Source organism: Mesoplodon mirus (genome assembly GCF_964341445.2).
Source record: "Mesoplodon mirus genome assembly, chromosome: 18".
Classification (NCBI taxonomy): domain Eukaryota; kingdom Metazoa; phylum Chordata; class Mammalia; order Artiodactyla; family Ziphiidae; genus Mesoplodon; species Mesoplodon mirus.
In genome coordinates this window covers 50502465-50522232 of record NC_138994.1, presented here as the reverse complement: position 1 = coordinate 50522232, position 19768 = coordinate 50502465, and the positions used below count along the sequence as shown (strand labels likewise).

Below are 19768 nucleotides of genomic sequence, written 5' to 3'. Positions count from 1 at the left end.
AGGCGCGCGCAGCCTTCCCCCCTCCCGCCCCCCCGCCAGTGGCTGAGCGCACCACCCCCCCGCCCCCGGCTGTGGGAAGGGGCCGGGCCAGCCTCCTGACGTCGGTGCGGGGCTCGGAAGATGGCTGCAGAGCCCAGCACCGGGCAGTGGCTGCGGCGGCGGCGCCGGGAGGGGAGCGCGGCGGGCGGGGGCTCCTCCTGGCGCTTGGGGCGCTGAGCCGAGAGGCGCTGAGGCAGCGAGGGCGCGTGGGGGGCTTAGGCGGCCGCTGGGCACCACCTCCCCGTCAGCCGCCGCACGATGGGCAGCGCGGAGGACGCAGTCAAAGAGAAACTGCTGTGGAACGTGAAAAAAGAGGTAAAGTCGGGGTACGGACCCCCGGGAGCTCGCGTCCCTGTCCGCAAGGCCCAAGGGACAGAAAGATCCGCTCCCATTCCGGGCCGCGGGCGCTCGCTGGCCTTGGGCGGGGGCGGGGTCCTGGACTGGTTTGCGGTTTCCGCCCCACTCCCGGATCAGGGGGCAGCTCTCCTCGGCCCCAGGGGCTAGGCCGGCGCTTCAGGGTTAGTTTGCTCCGCGATCCCGCAGCTCCCCGCCCTGTGAAGGCAGCAGCTCTGGGAAACCGAGGTCGGGGGAGGGGTGGCGGCAATTTCTGGAGAACCCGAGCTGCCCATTCATTGCCCGCGCCGCCTGAGGAGGGGGCGGGGCCCCTCGCAGGCCTCCTAGAGCGCTAAACGGGTGACCTGGGGGCTTAGCTCCGGTTTGCCCTACACCCCATTCAGTTATCTTTCTGGGAACCGAGCCTCGGCTGCAGGAGGGTTCGCCGCACACCTCACTGATTCTCACTCCACGCCCACCTCCCTACGCAGAGGCCAGAGGGTGTTTTGAGAATGTTTTTTAAGACTCAAGATTATTCTCCTCTTTTGAGGAGTACCCCCGCCCACGTCAGAAAGAGAACAGTCCTTCTCTGTACTAATGTCCTTTACTTTGACCCTGCCCTAAAAGCCATTTCAGTTTCATGGTGGTGGGGGGGGTTGTCCATATGACTCACCCACAAACGAGAGCTGGAGAGTTCAAACCCACAGAGTGGATTAGAATGGATTAGGCCTCTGGATGGAGCCACGAACTCCTCCCACCTACCTCTGTGTCTGCCAGATGTGTAAACTCAATGAGGGCAGGACACCCATCCGTCTTGTCCAGAACTCTGTATCCACGTAGGCACTCAATGACTCTTTGGTAAATAAATCTGCTGATCTTGGAGACTGCAAAGTCTGATGGGAATGCATAAACTTTGGGATAGTCTGGACCAGCTCTTTGTGACCTTGAATAAGTTACTTAACCTCTCTGAGTCTCAATTTCTTCATCTCTAAAATAAGGATAGTGATATTCACCTCATATATAAAAGTTTACCATATTGGTTCCTTTACCGTTTCCTAGAGTTTCAGGACTGGAGAAGACTCTGGGTTCTTATAAAATCCTGGAAGGCTCTAGATCGTTCTCCCACATTAATTATGGCCTGGCTATTGTGCCCTAACGTTTGTTTCCTTCCCTTCTGTTGGCAAAGAAGTAGTTGAAACCATCACCTTTTCCAACTGTGTGTGAGAAGCTCTATTGTGCCTTTGCTGTGAAGTGGCCAAGTGAGAGGTTTTTTAGGCCAGGAGTACATCAAATTAGCATTTAAGCCCCAACTCTGGTCTCCCCAAGGAAAACAGAAATCTCAAATCTCAGTAATTATCCTCAGGAAACAGAGAGTCTAGTGACAGAGGTTTATATGAACAGTATAAACAAGAACAAAAATGTAGCCATGCCCAAACTATGGGCAGATGTGCTAGGATTGTTGGTTTGCTCCAAATTTGGGGTTGGTCAGGGATGATGGGAAAGATTTGGGGGAAGGCAGTACTTAGAAGGCTGTCTGTACTGCTCCCAGAATGATTCTTAAACAGATGTAAGAAATGTCCAGAATATGCCACAGCTATGTGTATTACCTGACAGATGTTGACCCGCTCTGAACTCTTAGTTCCCTTCCCCCTTCAGCGCTTGATTTCAAGAGAAATATAATCCTTTCTTGTCCTACAAGTAGGGACAGTGGGGGTAATTGTAGGCAAGTCTGGCCTTTCATAAAGGACTTGTAGTATAATTTTTTTTTTTTTTTTTTTTTTGTCTGTGCTGCACAGCTTGTGGGATCTTAGTTCCGCCGTCAGGGATTGAACCTGGGCCCCAGCAGTGAAAGCGCCGAGTCTTAGCCACTGGACCGCCAGGGAATTCCCAGGGTATCTATAGGTCCTCCTAATCCAAAAATCTGCCCCAACAGCCTGCTTCAGATGCCTGCAGGTCTTTGAGCTGTGACATTATGCTCTGTTTAATGCAAAACCCCTTGGGAAGTAATCTAGGAAGGTTTTAATAGTTTAGAGTGCAGGCTCTATTTACAATAGCCAGGACATGGAAGCAACTTAAGTGTCCACTGACAGATGAATGGATAAAGAAGATGTGGCACATACATACAATGGAATATTACTCAGCCATAAAAAGAAACAAAATTGAGTTATTTGTAGTGAGGAGGATGGACCTAGAGAATGCCATACAGAGTGAAGTAAGTCAGAAAGAGAAAGACAAATACTGTATGCTGACACATATATATGGAATCTAAAAAAAAAAAAAAAAGGTTCTGAAGAACCTAGGGGCAGGACAGGAATAAAGATGCACACGCAGAGAATGGACTTGAGGACACGGGGAGGGGGAAGGGCAAGCTGGGACGAAGTGAGAGAGTGGCATGGACATATATACACTACCAAATGTAAAATAGCTAGTGGGAAGCAGCCGCATAGCACAGGAAGATCAGCTCGGTGCTTTATGACCACCTAGAGGGGTGGGATAGGGAGGGTGGGAGGGAGACGCAAGAGGGAAGACATGTGGGGATATATGTATATGTATAGCTGATTCACTTTGGTATAAAGCAGAAACTAACACCACTGTAAAGCAATTATACTCCAATAAAGATGTTAAAAAAAATAGAGTGCAGAATCGATCCGATCCCCCTTTACCTAACCACTAACCATGAGCACTTCGCAGCAGGGAGGAAACTCTGGGTCCTTCCTCCTCCCCAGACTTTAGAAGCTCTACCACCCTCCAAACCAAAGTGAGGGCCTGGGGAGCAAGGGCAGCATCAGGACACTGGACACAGGGCACTGTCCAAAGAATGGCAAAGACTAGCTCTCCCAGAGCTTACCGTATCTGTAAGATTTAATGTTGGGATTGAGGTAATCCATCCCTCTAATCTTCAGTATTAGTATTTGTCTCCTGGCACGTTCCCCCAAGCCATCAGAAGTGCATGGTTTAAGTGCTGGGAGCAACTAGAACCTCATATACTCCTGCTGGGAGTGTAAATTGGTACAACCACTTTGGAGAGCAACTTGGCAAAATCTAATAATATAGAATATACTCATCAGAAATTCCTTGCCTAAAAATATAAATCCAAAGAAATGAGCACCCGTGTTCACACAAAAACATGTCTAGAATGTTCACAGCAGCACTACCCATAATAGCCCCAAATTGGAAGCTACCCGAATGCCAGTCAATTGTGAGTTGTTCACACAATGGAGAATGAACAATGCACATCCATATACAACATGAACAAATCTCGCAGTCACACCAAGGAGCAAAAGAAACCCAGTCACGAAAACTCCACAGTGAGCCATTCCATCTATAAAAAGTACAAAACCCCACAAAAGTTCTCTATAATGTTAGAAGTCAGGATAGTGGGTACCTTTGAGGTAAGTAGTGACTAGAAGGAAACATGGCAGAGTCTGGGGGTACTTTAGGGTGCTGGTCATGTTTTATTTCTTTTTTTTTTTTTTTTTTTTTCGTGGTACGCGGGCCTCTCACTGTTGTGGCCTCTCCCGTTGTGGAGCACAGGCTCCGGACGTGCAGGCTCAGCGGCCATGGCTCACGGGCCCAGTCGCTCCGTGGCATGTGGGGTCTTCCTGAACCGGGGCACAAACCCGTGTCCCCTGCATCGGCAGGCGGACTCTCAACCACTGTGCCACCAGGGAAGCCCCACGTTTTGTTTCTTGATCTGATGCTGGTTTCATAGGTGCGTTCAATTTGTGAAAATTCTTCAAGCTGTGTAATTATGATATATACCCTTTTGTATTTGTACATCAATTTTTTAAAATTAATTAATTTATTTATATTTGGCTGCATTGGGTCTCTGCTGCTGGGTGTGGGGTTTCTCCAGTTGCGGCAAGCGGGGGCCACCCCCGCCGCCGTGTGCAGGCCTCTCACTGCAGTGCCCCCCCACCCCACCCCACCCCACCCCACCCCACCCCCACTCCACTGCGGAGCACGAGCTCCAGGTGCGCGGACCTCAGCAGCTGTGGCACACAGGCCCTAGAGCGCAGGCTCAGCAGTTGTGGTGCCCGGGCCCAGTTGCGCCGCGGCATCCTCCCGGACCAGGGCCCGAACCCCTGTCCCCCACACTGTCGGGCGGATTCCCAACCACTGCGCCACCAGGGAATTTCCTGTACATCAATTTTAAAGTGTTTTTTTTTTAAGTTCTTTCTAAAGAAGGCTGTGACTGCTTACCTTACAAGGCATTCAGAAGCTTTCACATCCAGGTAGGAACCCAAACATAGGGCTTTACCTAGAGAGAAAGAAGACTGGGCTTTGAGCATGTGGGGAGTGTCCCTGAGGCCTAGATGGATGTACCACTACCCTCAGAGAAGGGAGAAAAGGAGGGTCAGGTTGTTTATCTGGAGCCTGTACTGAAACAGTTTGTCCCTAAAGGACAGTGTTTCTGCCCACAGGCCCTTCTGCAGCTAAGTACAGATAAGCAAATAGCGTCCCACCCCTGTTCTCTATAGCAGGGCTCTTCCTCCTGGGTTGGAATATCTGCACTGATTGATTGGTGGGTTTAGAGCATCTTTTTTCCTGGTTGCCTTTCCAAGGTGTTGGTGCTATCTGTACTGAAGAAACTTTATTCCCCACCCCTCCCTTTCCTATCGTCTACTCTGCAGGTGTCTGAACCCAGACCAGGGCGGCAGAGCCAAGCCATTTACTTGCTCACAGGACTTTGGTCAATCAGTTAATCAATCAATCAATAACGATGCTGCCCATTTATTGACAGGTGAAGCAAATCATGGAGGAGGCTGTCACCAGGAAGTTTGTGCATGAAGATAGCAGCCACATCCTTACTCTATGTGGTGAGTGAGTGACTGGGGGATAATGGGAGAGGGGGTTAAAAACTGAGGACACTATCTTGGGGCCAGGGAAAGATGAGTCCTCAGGTTTAGTAGTTCTCAAATCTGGCTGCAAGTCAGAATCAACTCAGAAGCTTATGAAATCTCCTTGGGTCCCATCCCAGACCTACTGAATCAGGATCTCCAGGGCCCAAGAATCGACTATATATGTCTAGTTCCCAAGGACAGTAGTGCTCAAATTTTAGCATGCATCAGAGTCACCTGTAGGACTTGTTAAAACGGATTCCTGGGTCCCAACCCTGGAGTTTCTGATTCTAGTCTGTCTGGGGCAGTCCCAGGAATTTGCATTTCTAACAAGTTCACAGATGATGCTGATACTGCTGGTCCAGAGACCACACTTTAAAGGCCATTGTCCTAGGTAGTTGGGTTTGGGAACCACTGCTCTGGTTTATCTTTACATTAACTTTGGGGAAGGGTCTGTGCTTTCGGATGCTTTCTGTGCCATATCTATTTTCTAATTAATCCCACCTGTGTTGCTCCAGCATCCCAACTATCCAAGCACTCGACTGCGTGCAAAACAACATGAGTGTAAAGGAGGGATAGCCAAGCCTTCCCACCTTAGAAAGGAGAAAGTCTGTAATAAACCAACGCTTCTGCCTCAGCATGAACACTTTTGCTTTTGTAGGAGCAAGCCTGTCCCTACACACAACTGAATCTTCTTGGATTTCCAGGAATTTGACCTTCCGTTTGCCATCTTTTTTTTTTTTTTAATTTATTTTTGGCTGTGCCAGGTCTTAGTTGCGGCATGCAGAATCTTTCGTTGCAGCGCGCGGGCTTCTCTCTAGTTGTGGCGTGCGGGTTTTCTCTTCTCTAGGTGTGGTGCACAGGCTCCAGGGTGCGTGGGCTCTGTAGTTGGTGGCACGCAGGCTCTAGTTGAGGCGCGTGAGCTCAGTAGTTGTGGCACGTGGGCTTAGTTGCTCCGCGGCATTCGGGATCTTAGTTCCCTGACCAGGGATCGAACCCACGCCCCCTTCTTTGGAAGGAGGATTCTTTACCACTGGGCCACCAGGGAAGTCCCCCATTTGCCACCTTTATGTTGTTTTCCTTGACCTCTGAGATTGGTGTTCATTGAAGGGAGGTTGTGCATTTCTGAGGTGAAGGAGTGAAAGGAGGAGATACGGGAAGGAACACTTTTGACAGTAGCATGGTGAGGCCGATAGAGCTGCCCCTCCCATCAGTCCAGCAGCAAACACTGAAGGTCCCCCAGATTCCAGATACTGTTCTCCAGGTAGGGAAACAGGAGTGGCAAGATGGACAGCTTCTCTGCCCCGGAGGATTACATTCTGTGGGCAGAGAGACAGAAAACAAATGTACACATGAATATATCCTGCAATAACAGGTGTGGCAACAGCTACGGAAAAAAAAATAAAGCAGAGAAATGTGGGAGGGCGACTGGGGAGAGGCAGCCTGTGAGCAGAGCCCGAGTGACAGACTGAGGGTTCAGACAAATCCCCGTGCTCTGCTTGCTTCTCAAGTTGTTTGGACAAGTTTCTTAACTTGTCACCCACAGTTTGCTCCTCTAAAAACAGGGTGGTGACTCCCAACTCAAGGAATTTTTGTGGGTATTGAGATGATACATGTGAAGGTTCCTAGCATTGTAAGAGATGAGAAAAATGTCTGTGTTTCCTCCTCTTTTGGATGTTAAGCCTGAAACTAGGTTTGCAGGGCTTGAGGTCCTACTATCTCCCTTTCGGGTAAGCTTCCCTGGTTCTTTGAGATGATATAACGATTCTCAGGTTTGCAGGAGCAATCTGATCCTACTTTTCTCGGGCAGAAGCCCTGCTGGGGAAAAAGCATGCTAGTCTTGCAATAGGTGACTTTGACGAGTATTAGAACCCTACTCCCTTCCACCTGTGCTGTGTTCCCCTGACGTCAGCCAATGTCTGTCATTGTCACCAGAAGGGCTCTACTGGTGGCCCAATTAGTCATGGCATGGTGCTAGGCTTCGTCCAGAGCACACACAGCAAACACAGAAAACAGAATAAAATAGCACAAACAGCTTGTGCATGGGTGCCACATGTGGGCGGCCGTAGGTAAATGGGGGAAGAGAGGCAGGGGAAAAAGCTGTTGGCGTCCCACCGTCAAGTCCATTAGGGTGAGAAGAAACCGTCAGCTCTCCTCTGATGAGTCCAGGGGCCCCCAGGAAGCAGTAGGGCTTTCATTTTTGCCTCTTGCCTTGAAGCCCATGGCTCTTTCCAGCAGGCAGGGATATCACCTTCAAAAGGAATGATTCTTCTACTTTCAGCCAATTTCAGTCACGGAACTAGAACAAGGGTCTATGAAATAGACCCAGGTCTCCAGGGTTCTAAGATCAGCCCCAAAGCAAGAGGAGCCCTGTCCTGCCGGATTTCGGGAGGTGCCTTAGGTCAAAGTGCAAACTTAAATGCCCACAGGGTCTAACGAGAAAAGTCCGGGTGTGGGACAGCAGGCAATGGTGGGCACTGGGGTGAACTGGGTGGCACTTGCCATGTTTGAAGGGGGCAGCCACCACTCAGCTTCTGAAGGAATGCTAGCCCTGGCTTGCTATGGCCCTTGTTTTATTTTAAGAGAAGCCAGAAGTCTGGGTTTTTACATGAAATGTCCCAATTTTTAAATGCTGATAACTAATTCCCATTAAAAAAAAAATTGTGTGGGCTAAACAAAAGGCATCTGCAAGCCTCTGCCAGTTTGCTGCCTCTGCCTTGGGCTTAGTGCACAGCCACGGAAGGGAATGCTAGCAGGAGGGGCTCCCAATAGTATAAAGCTGAGTCAAGCCGGGGCATCTGAGACCCACGGGAAAAGGAATCTTTATACTTTGTTGAAAATGGTGTTCAGTGGTGATGGGGATCTCAGTTCGGGCTCCAAATAAGGTTGGTTTAAAGCAGTGATTATCAAGACTTCCCTGGCAGTCCAGTGGTTAGGGCTCCGCACTTCCACTGCAGGGGGCACAGGTTTGATCTCTGGTATGGTAACTAAGATCCCGCATGCCACCCAGTGTGGCCAAAAAAAAAAGCAGTGATTATCAACCGTTTTTCCTGCCTGCATCACACAGTGGAATCATAATCAGGGATTCCTAGGGGGAGGCAGAGAGAATAGACATGTACTGATGGAAAACTCCACTCTTCTGGCTTTTTGGAGATTCTGAAATGCCAGGCTCCTTCACCCCCTGGAAAAATGTTCAGAAGTGCATTTTTAGTCTGAAGTGGGTCCAGTCTTACCCTGGGTCTTGCACTTGTCCCAGCCACATCCAGAATTCAGCTTTGTTCTTGGGGAAGTGGGAGTGCAGAGAAAGTGCTGAGAGAGAGGGACCAGAGTGAAGCCCGTGGAGACTGGATAAACTGCAGTGAGTGACCCCTTTCACTAGAGCTTTGTGGAGGGCCGGGGTCCTGGGCCCCTCTGCCCGCCTTGGCCTCTCTGTTCATCGCAGAGGATGGCTAGGGGGTGACTGAAGAGGGCAGGGCCTGAGCAAGATGAGCTTCCCTGAGCTTCCTTAGAATACAGACATTTGAACCGGAAACAGAACCTTCCTGGAGAGCCTTAGAAATGGAACTGAAGAATCCCTGGGTCGAGACCTGGCCCTGGGCAAACCCAGGAAAGTTCCTGTCCCTCAAGGGGAGGAGTGAGACTCCCAGGACTGACGAGAAACGTGCGTTTGTTGTGTTTGCTGTGCTTGTTCCTAAACCTGTCTGTCTAGAAGCCAGTCAGGCCCCAGCAGGTAGAAACCTTGTGAGGAGGCCTTGCTGGCAAACCCAGCTGGCAGGGAGGGGTTCTATGTGTGCTGTTCTCCTACCACAGAGCAAGGCTGCGTTGCTGCTCTGAGGCACCCCCTGCCAGCCCCCAGGACCTGTGTGACTGTACCCGCGCACTGGAGAATAGGCCCAAACCCCACTGTTGGGAGAAGGTGCTTGGATATCTTGTCTTCATCTTAAAAAGTCATGTCAAGTTGGGCTTCCCTGGTGGCGCAGTGGTTGAGAGTCCGCCTGCCGATGCAGGGGGACACGGATTCGTGCCCTGGGCCGGGAAGATCCCACATGCCAGGGAGCGGCTAGGCCCGTGAGCCATGGCCGCTGAGCCTGCGCTCCACAACAGGAGAGGCCACAACAGTGAGAGGCCCGCGTACCGCAAAAGAAAAAAAAAAAAAGTCATGTCAAGTTTGCGTTTTGCTCCATAATATGGCCTCTGAAACTTTGTGCTGCTGAATGAAATTAATGCTTCCTGTTTTTCTGTGGCTTCCTGAACCCCCCGGTCATAGGCTGATTATCTCCTGCCACCCCAACCCCCAGAGGGCCAGGTGCTCTTAACTTTTGCTGGTGGGCAACTCAAGGTCAGGGTTAAACAGCCGATTGTCTTAAGTTTCACCTTTGAACTCTGCATTTGTAATAGCAATATGACTGCTCACAGAGTGCCCAGTTACTCTTCCCATCAAGTGGTCTGGGGTAGTTTAGGCCTTAACCAAGGAGCACTGTGCCTCCCCTCCCCGCTGGCTCAAAGAAGAGCATCTGCCTCCACAGTGTCTCCGTTTGCTCCATTCCAGTTGGGCGCTGAGGTTGGATTTTAACCACTGGTGGGTAGAAGGGCTTTAGGAGGCCCACAGAGAGGTTCCCGGCCTGGCAGAGCAGGTTCTTAGACTTGTAAACATCTCCTTTTTCTGGCCACAGGCACTGGGGGCGGGACCCAGACCAGCCCTGCCCCTCAGTCCTTAGGTTCCCTTCCCTCCCCGCGCTGATCCGTCCACCTGAGGGTTGCTTCAGGCTGAGGATGAGCTGTAATGGGAGACGGGGGTGGAGTCTGTGGAGCTGGGAAAAACACCAGGGCTTTATTAACCTGCTCCCTGTTGCTAAGCAGCTTTCATTAGCCGGGAAGTTCAGCCGCAGCAAGCTCCTCCTAGGAATGGCAAGGAGATGCTAATAAGCTGGGAGAGAAGCAGGTGTGGCGGGAGGGTGTGTCCCACCTGGGGTATTTCAGCACATCCTGAGATTCAGGCACCAGCCAGTTTTTACTCTCTCTTCAGTGAAAGGGATTCCTTCTCTCTTCTTCCTGCCCACACTGAATGAACAGCTCATTCTCAGCATATCTGGCTTCCACTTTCCATGTGGTAATGATCCAGTAGGAAGAAAGGCCCTCTGGGAGACTGGCTCCCCTCGCCCTGTCTTAGGGCATGGCTGAGGGCACGTGGTGATGGTCTATAGCTGAGACTTTGGAGTCCGGCAGACCTGACCTGGGTTCACAGACTGACCATGTCATCAAGTGTGTGACCATGGCCACTTATTCAGCAACTCTGAACCTATGGAATAAGGTTGATGTGAGGATTAAAAGAGTGATACAGGTAAAGCACACAGCATGGAGCCAGGTATGCAGTAGGTGCTCAGTAAATGTTGTCATCACCACCACCAGTGACATTCTACTTTGTTCTTGAAAGTGATCTTTTAACCTTCCCCATAAAGCCTCCTAGAACCTTCTCCAGGATTCCATTTAGGAATCCATGTTTCTGAGAGCTTTGAGCATCTGGACAATCAGAAAAATTTGAACTCTGGGAACCCAATCAAGGAATTTGAAAATATTAAGAAATTATTATTGATTTTTTAGGTGCAGTACAGGTATTAGGTACATGTTGGGTTTTTTTTGCGGTACACAGACCTCTCACTGTTGTGGCCTCTCCCGTTGCGGAGCACAGGCTCTGGACGCGCAGGCTCAGTGGCCATGGCTCACAGGCCCAGCAGCTCCGCGGCATGTGGGATCTTCCCGGACCAGGGCATGAACACGTGTCCCCTGCATCGGCAGGCGGACTCTCAACCACTGCGCCACCAGGGAAGCCCTAGGTACATGTTTTTAAAAGAGTCATCTTTTAGAGATACACACTAAAATATTTATGGACAAAAATATATGATATGTAAAATTTGCTCCAAAATAATCTAGGGATAAGGGGGAAAGTGGTTGGAGGTGGTATAACTAAAACAAGATTGGTCCTTCCTTGATCATTGCTTATGTTGTGTGATGGGTACTCGGGGGTTCATTATATCATTCTCTTTACTTTTGTATATGATTGGAATTTTCCATAATGAAATGTTTTTTTTAAAAAGGAGGAAGAGGAGGAGGAGAGGATGGGTGGAGGAAGAGATAGAGATAGCAAGTGTATGCAGCCTTTATTTATAGGATATATTTTTATTTCAAAAAGTATGCATTGAATGCATCCTTAAACCTTAAACAGGATTCTGGACACGTAAGCCTGCAGAACAGACAAATAAGTATGGAAATCTGCCCCACCTTCTGGGTGTTGGAACTGGATGTTGGATACTGGAGGGTGGAGTCTGAAGTCACGTAAATATAGAATATTTTATTATTTTTTTTTTAAGGCCGTGCCATGCGGCATGCGGGATCTTATTCCCCCACTAGGGGTCAAACGCATGCCCCCCGCAGTGGAAGCGTGGAGTCCTAACCACTGGACCACCACGCCAGGGAAGTCCTAGAATACTTTATAGGAGTAGATCAGCATTAAATGCTAGTCACTGAAGTTTCATAATTTAATTTGTCTTGTAGACTGTTGTGTTTAATCCAACACATAGAGATAGTCCCACCCCCGAGCTGGCCCAGCCTCCGTCCCCAAGTCCATGTACAGACATCTGTTAGTGGTGGAGGCTTCACAGCCTAGAACCTGTGCCCAGGGGCAGTGGGGAGAACAGGGAAAGGGAGCAGATGTTGCTGAAGGGTCCTCCCTGATCCTGGACCCCCAGCTGGAGTCAGGAAGGACCCGTTGTTGCTGAGGCTGCTGCCTTCCTTTCCCATCCTTGGTCTTTTAAACCAACGACAGCGTCCGGGTGGGGGACCTGGGTAGTTCTAGAGAGCGAACACAGAAGAGACGGACGCAAAGCCAGCCCTTCACAGGCCCACACCAGACCAGTCATCACCTGGCTGCCAGACAGTAGGATGGTCAGTCATGCGGTGGCCAGTCATGGTGAAATCCAAAAAGAGGAGGAAGAGTAGAAACCCAGGACACTGGGCCCCCACCATGAGAGAGCTTCTACAGGGAAGGCCAAGGTTCTGAGTCCTCAGTGCTGACCATAACCACTGAGGCGAGCTATGAAGGCTGGTTTAGTAAGAAAAACGAGCGTTTGCAGCTCTCCTGTCCCAACAGAAAAGCTCTGTGTGGTCCCTCTCCCCATAAGTCACTGCCCATGGGAAATCCTTGACCTTGATGGAGCCACAGCCATGCCTGTCTAGAGGGGGGTGGGGAGAGCTCTGGTGACCACAGCACACGTCCTCCCTCCCCTCCCTGTCCTGCCTTCTCGGGCTGCCAAGGGGGCCCTCTATGGAGACAGGCCCGAGGAAGGGCACCAAGAGTCTTTCTCTTGAGATCAAGACCTGGCCCTTCTTCAGGGAGGCAGCTCCAGACGACCTGCCACAACAGTTACCACAACATCTAGCTGCGTGGCACATACACAGCTTTCTTGAGAAATTTTATGTGCAGGGAAGCAGCTAAATGGTTTAACACCTAAATGGGGATGTAGGGCCAAGGGTGGTGGTGGTTTTTTTTTTTTGTGGTATGCGGGCCTCTCACTGTTGTGGCCTCTCCCGTTGCGGAGCACAGGCTCTGGACGCGCAGGCTCAGCGGCCATGGCTCACGGGCCCAGCCGCTCCGCGGCATGTGGGATCCTCCTGGACCGGGGCACGAACCCGTATCCCCTGCATTGGCAGGTGGACTCTCAACCACTGCGCCACCAGGGAAGCCTGGTGTGTTTTTTTTTTTAATTGGAGAAATTACAGAACAGTTATGTACAAATGGAAAGTATCTAATAGGAAAAAATTAAAGATACAGGAAAGAGAAGGGACGTTTGCTGGAGTGATGTCCTTGAGAGGTGAAAGGGGCTGAAATCCAGTGCGCAGGTGGGAGGGGTGGCCTTAGAGGGGAGCACAGCCAGAGCACCTGTAGGTACCAGAGGGAGGGCAGGGGACGGATACAGCGCAGGAAGGAAAGGCACTAATGCTCATCCATCACCTTCCATGTTCTGAGCGCTACAAAGAGCCTTGGGCACCTCTGCACGGGCTGTTGCCTTCGGTCACTCAGCCCCCATCGAGGTGGGACCTGTTCCTTTCCCTCCCTGCAGTTGAAGCTCAGAGAGACTTAGTGGTCTGCACAAAGTCAAAAAGCTAGTAAGGAAAGGAACGAGGGTTTGAACCCACATCTGTCTGACTCTAAAGCCTGTGTTGCCCAGGGATGGGTCCCCCTGTGAGGCCTGCCCAGGAGTGGAGCCTGGAGGTGTGGGGCATTGAGGAGGAGTTGGAGGCATAGCTTGGGTCACCAAACAGTGGACTCAAGATGTCCAGAGATACTCTGGGAGACAGCGGGTCTCTTGTCGAGCTGGGTGAGGCTGGCACTGGCCTGGTTCCCTGGCAAGCCAGTGTGAGCCCTGCACATGCAGACTCTGCCCTGCATCCCCAGCAGGGCAAGGAAGATGGGTATGTGTGGTATGAACTTCATTTCTCTCACTTGCTTGGTTCCAGAATATCAGGGCAGTGCTTTCTCCTCCCAGTGAAAGTCTGGGTGGGAGAGTTGCTTTCTTGTTTTAAGGCTTTGAACAAGGCTGAGTGCCACCCCCCTCAAAGCTGAAGCAAACCGCCAGCATCACCAGTGCAGGCGGAAGGAAAAATGTACCCTTGTTACCATAGAAATGCTTGTTCCGCGTGGAGGCAGCCGTCATAAATCCCTGGTGGAAATAGCTGGCTGGGGAAGCGGGGAGGGGAGAGATGCAGGATGCCTGGCCTCGCCTCTTTGCTCCCCTCACTTCATCCGCTACAAGTGAAATGTTGACTCCCGCCATGGGCAGTTGAGGAAGTTCCTACTTAAAAAAAGGCCTCCCATCCTACCCATTCCTTTATCTCCAGGGAGGCTGCTCCTCTCCTGGAAATCTTGGTTTCACCATCCAAGGCTTTTAAAAATTCTGCTCTGAGTAATGTCCCCCAAAACTCCAGGACCAAAACAAGCCACTTGTGGCTAGCTGCTCCACCCAGCGCTTTCCTCACCTGGAAGCTGAACTCGCCCGTTGCACATATGGCAGCTGGCAGAGGTGGGGAGCAGGGCACACTGGACATGCGAGCTCCTCCCAGTATCAACCCCTCCTGGCTCAGAGCCTTGGGCCCAGCCTTCATGTCAGGCTGTGCTAACTCTGGATGCTGTGTCCCTCTATCTCAGCCAACTGACCGAGTTCTCTGAAGGCCATTCAGTGGGTCCCCCTATTACCAGGCTGGGCTTGTCCAGGCCCCTTGGCTGCTGAACACAGTTTAAATGTGGATATGCGTGTGAGAGCCGAGGGTTGTTTCTGAGGCCCGCTGGGCTGACTGAGGACCCTTCTCAATTGCTGCTGCGTTTTCTGGCAGCCATGGCTTTAGTCCATCCTCGTGGGCTCCTGAGACACCTAAGCTTGTCCCAGCCCACTGAATTGTTTCTCCGGTCCCTACGCAGCTCAGATCACCAGTGGCTACCCTAAGCAGAGCCCAGGTCATCCTGTGGGAGGGGGAACCAAGCTAACCTGCAGACCCTGTTTGCTGAGGGAGCTGGTGATGGGGTGGGTGCCCATGGACAGACCCAGCCTTTCTGAGTTTCATGACTTTCAATTCACCTCCAGGTTGGAGAGAATCTCTAGCATCCTTTCATGATGGAATTATTGTTATTATTTTGAATCGGTAACCTGGCTTAAATATCAAAACTATACAAAAGGTATACAGTAAAAAGTCTCACTCCTTTCCCTGCCCCCATTCACCCACTTCCCCTCCACCTACCAGTTTCCACACCAGTAATACTACCATTCTTCCTTCTTATGCATCCTTCCAGAGTTTTTTGTCCTGATTTTTTTTTTTTATTCTATTCTTTGTTTATTCCACTCATTTTTTTTTTTTTTTTGCGGTACGCGGTCCTCTCACTGTTGTGTCCTCTCCCGTTGGGGAGCACAGGCTCCGGACGCGCAGGCTCAGCGGCCATGGCTCACGGGCCCAGCCGCTCCGCGGCATGTGGGATCTTCCCGGACCGGGGCACGAACCCGTGTCCCCTGCATCGGCAGGCGGACTCCCAACCACTGCGCCACCAGGGAAGCCCAACCCCACCCTTTTTGTAATCAAAAGCTATCACGCAGTCAAACTGCTCTGCATCTTGCTTTTGGAGACCGTTCCGTTATTAGCTCCTGGAGCTCATTCTCATTCTTTTTCAGAGTTGCATAATATGATACTGTATGAATGTGCCGCATTTACTTAATCTGTCCTCTATTGATGGACAAGGGGGTAGTTTCCAGTCTTCTGCTGTTATAACTAAGTAAGCTTGATTCTATCTGTAAGCTAGATTCTCACAAGAGGGGCTACTAGGTCAGAGGTTATTTGCAATGTTAATAGATAGTGCCACATTGCCACCGTAGGGGGTCTTACCAATCAGCCCACCCTCCAGCAAGGTCTGAGAACATTCAGTGACTTCCCAAGTCCCTTCCCTCTCTATCTACTGATGTCTCCTCTGTTCTAAATTGGACTCCTTGGAATGGTTAAATCAGTAAGTAAGGAGTTTGTGGGAGGGGCCCAGAAGATTCCATTAGCACTCGTGGTCTCCAATCCATGTAGCATTTGTTGAGTCCCGTATCTTAATAGACTTTAGGGGCATGTCAGAGACTGGTGAGGGACAGTCCCAGGGCTTGTCTGGGCTGTAGTTCACTGCTTTTCCTTGGGAAGATGGTGCCAGACCTTGTCAGGGTGGGATGTCCACAGCCAGGTGCTAAAGTTAAAACTATTTCCACTCCTGCCCACTCCGAGTTGCAGTTCCCCGAGCCTTGCTGTCAGTTGGATAGGATGACAGAGTAGAAAGGGTACCCTGGGCTCAGCCGGTACCACAGCTCCAAAGGCCACTGGAAGACCAAGGTGGGGAGTGAGAGGTTCATGCTTGTTGAGTCATGTCTGTTTCTCTGTTTCAATTCATTCACCCAGACCTTCCCATCCCAAGCAGTGACCGAAACCAATGTTGATTTTTATCAACTAGTCCGTGTTTTTCTTACGTGAAGTGATCCAAATGGTGTCAGGGCTGTGTCTCCCCTCTTCCGGGGCAACCAGAGTGGCTGCAGGTGGTGCCGGGAACCCGGAGACAGGGGCTCCTGAAACCTGCACGTCACGGCTGGGGCCCAGGGCCCGGACAGCTCAGTGAGAAGGGGGATGATTTCGGCTGACTTGGTGCTTTGGCTGTGATGGGCGTCTCCTTCCGGGGCCTCTGTGTGACCTTCTCCCTGGAGAAGCGTGCTTGGTGGTCTGTGAGGGGGCCTCCTGGGGAGCACAGACAGCCGGAGAGTTGGGCATTATTGCTGATAGCTCTACAACTGCAGTTCTGAGCGTGGTGTTCTCTGTAGGTGGGCAGAGGCCAGGGGGATCTTTGTACTTGCGTGTCTGTAAGCGTTGATCAGTGGAAGTGTCTGCGGTTCCTCTGAACCCAAAAGTCTTAGAGCAGGGTTTTAAAACTTTCTGGGGTCAGATACCCCTTTTAGAAACTAAAAGCCAAGGATCCTTTATCCAGAATAAAAACACTCACCTAAGCACGCAGAAGCAGACCAGTGAGTCTGTGTGCAGTTTTAGGGGATCTCGAAGGTCCAGAAGCCTATCAACAAACCCTCTTAGGAGAGTAATTATCAATTATATATTATCAGTGTTATTATATGATTATTTTTCCTACACACTGCACACAGTGACGTGCTCCTTCCCTGTGGGGGACAGCCCTGTGGGAATGGGGAAGGACTAGTATAGTTTGAACAACTACTGGCCGAGGAGCCCATGGAACCAGCTTAGGAATACCTGGCATAGAGGGTCGTTTACTTTGCTTGGAACATAGAGAGTTGAGAGAGACTTTTCCCTCTGCAGACGTTGCCTGGCACCTTGCCCGGGTTTCACAGAAGGAACTTAGGGGCCCTGGGGTGAGTGGGGGCACTGGGTGTGTTGTTTGGGCTTCTCTCAATATTCCCTACTTGCAGTAATTGCTGAGGAATGCCTCCACCCACCCCACCCCAGAGAACCCTGAGGCTGCCTGTGCTCACAGCCTGCCTGGCAGGCTGGGTGAGGCCAAGCTGCTGCCTGCATCCCCAGGCTCCCCAGCCTGGCTACAGGGCAGTCGCCTGGGGAAGGTAGGAAAGCTAATGACTCATTATCCCGGCAATTAGTCACGTCACCAAGGCACATGATTCTCTGCAGGACTGGTGCCACCTGCTGCTGCTCTGGCCTTGTTCAGTGCTGCTTTTCTCCCACTCTGATCGGGGAGTGCCACCCCAGGAAATAGTCACCCCCTTCTTCCAGCTGTGGACTTGTAGCTGCAGCAGCCCCAGGACCAAGAGACTATGACAAAAAGGTCACTCACCTATGTACCCCAGGGCCACGCAGGACCTCCAGGGACCAAGGGGACAGCCATGGAGGGGAATATGTGGAGAACACTTAAGCAAAGATTCCCCCACATGTTCCATACACACATGATACCTGTGGATACATCTGTCTGTGTACGTATGTGCTCATCGATATATGAACATGCCATGAAGGAAAGGCTGCAACTTGTGAAATAAAGTCCTCCGAGGCCTGAGCTCCCAGGAGAGGGAGGGCGTCCTGTCTTGTTTCCCCTTCCCTGGGATGCTCTCAATGAACTGGCCAGCTTCCACGTTGGCCCCAGGGACTCTCTCTAACTTCTTGACCTCAGTACAAGAGAGAGCCAAACAAAACTCTTTTATAGGACATCAGTGACTGTCTGTTAGTAACAATGAAGGCAGAAAACAGGCGAGAGCCTCTGTTTTCGGTGATTATTTCCTAAATCCAGGTTTCATATTCTTTTTTTTTTTTTTTTTGGCTGCACTGTGTGGCATGTGGGATCTTAGTTCCCCGACCAACGATCGAACCCACGCCCCCTGCAGTGGAAGCACAGAATCTTAACCACTGGACCACCAGGGAAGTCCCGAGGTTTCATATTCTAACAACACTAGTCACAGTAAGCTTGATGGGGCCTCAGTTCCCCCGTTCCTAAGAGAATGACACCTCCACCCACCTCTGGGGCAGCCTGTGATTCTCTCTCTAGTGTGTCCTCGCCTCTCTCTGCCAGTGAGAGGACTTGCAAAAACCCAGCCCTTACAGGTTAGCCATAGAAGAGGATCTCGACAAAAAGAGGTTAGGAGTCAGGAACCGACTTGCATCAAGGGCCTCCGGCATGAAGTGTTTATGTACTTCATCTCATGTAACAATTCACACCAGTCCTAAGAAGTCTCCCCCATTTCACAGATGATAAAACTGAGGCTCGGAGCATTAAGTCACTTACCCATGTTTTCCGGAAGTAGCGAGTGGCACCACACTTCAGACCCTGTTCTGACTCTCCACCTCCAGCACAATCCGTGTAAAAAGAGTACCTGTGAAGTGAGGGGAGAACTCCTCCCACCTGTGGGCCCCCACCCCCCAACACACCTGGAGGGGGCTGGGCCAGTGTCTGGGGCCCTGTGTCTATGCCCAGCTCTGCCACTCTGTGACTTCGAATCAGCTCTCTTCCCCTTTCTAGGCCTTTCCTTCCTCGGCTGTAAAACAATCAGCGTGTCCTCAATAATGGCCAAGCCCCTCCTTCTCCCACACCTACACACTAAGTTTTTTAGAATCTGTATGTGCCCAGGACAGCTCCCCACCCTCCCCCACCAAGCCCTTCTTTCCTTCCTATGGGGCCTGTCTGCTGAAAGCAGAATCCAGACAGAGAGAGTAGACCTGGCCCCTAAAAACATGAATGAATGAAGGGAAGCCCTCCCTGCATGGGAAGTAGAAATCCCTCACTGTCGGCTGCAGGGCTCATCAATAATTCAGGGCTGCTGTCAGGTCCGATCTCTGCAGTGGCTTCATCAATATTTCAGCTCCTTCTCCAGAGCCTCGTTCCTTAGCAACCACATCATCTCTGCTCTACAGGAGGGCTGCCAGGCTGTGTGCTCCCTACATCCCCTGTCCTGTAGGTGCTGTCCGTGCTTGCCCTCGTGGGCAGGGGGTGAAGCCACCCATGCCAACTGGCACTGGCAGCTTTGTCCTCGGAGCCTCAGGGCGATGCTGCATACAGGAGGCACGTACATACCAGATGAGAGAGAGGGACGGGGACGGTGTGGCACAGCAAAGCCCCCGCAGGTCCACCCTGGGCAGGAGCAGGGAGGGGCCCGCGGGAGTGTTTTGGAGAGAGGTCAGGGTATGTCTCCGTGGCCTGTCTTAAGCCCGAACCTCACCCCCTAGTCTTAGCAGAGCCAGGGCCTGCCCTCAACTCTCTGCTCTCCATAGGTATGGGGGAGGGGAGTGTTTCTCTCTCTCCTGCTCTCACCCAGGCTCAGCTGCTGCTCCCTTTGTGGCCCAGGTGCGGTGGAGGCTTGCCTCCTGCATCAGCTGAGGCGCCGTGCCGCCGGCTTCCTGCGCAGTGACAAGATGGCGGCCCTGTTCACCAAGGTGGGGAAGGCGTGCCCAGTGGCTGGGGAGGTTTGCCACAAGGTACAGGAGCTGCAGCAGCAAGTAGAGGGCAGGTAAGCCCTGAGCCAGCC

The 19768-nt window shown here is 51.4% G+C and overlaps 1 protein-coding gene across 4 annotated transcripts in view; it reads left to right on the top strand.

The window, feature by feature from the left end:
• Positions 1-48: 48 nt before the first annotated feature.
• The window catches only part of SGSM2 (small G protein signaling modulator 2), a 37604-nt gene continuing 17884 nt past the window's right edge, over positions 49-19768 (top strand). For 2 of the 4 annotated variants that reach the window (XM_082605371.1, XM_082605369.1), the window contains exons 1-3: positions 49-354; positions 5117-5192; positions 19588-19750. In XM_082605371.1, the coding sequence (XP_082461497.1) occupies positions 298-354; positions 5117-5192; positions 19588-19750 (296 nt within the window). In that variant the 5' untranslated portion in view covers positions 49-297. The remainder of the gene's footprint in view (positions 355-5116; positions 5193-19587; positions 19751-19768) is intronic. The other 2 variants (XM_082605372.1, XM_082605370.1) reach the window with 1 other exon arrangement.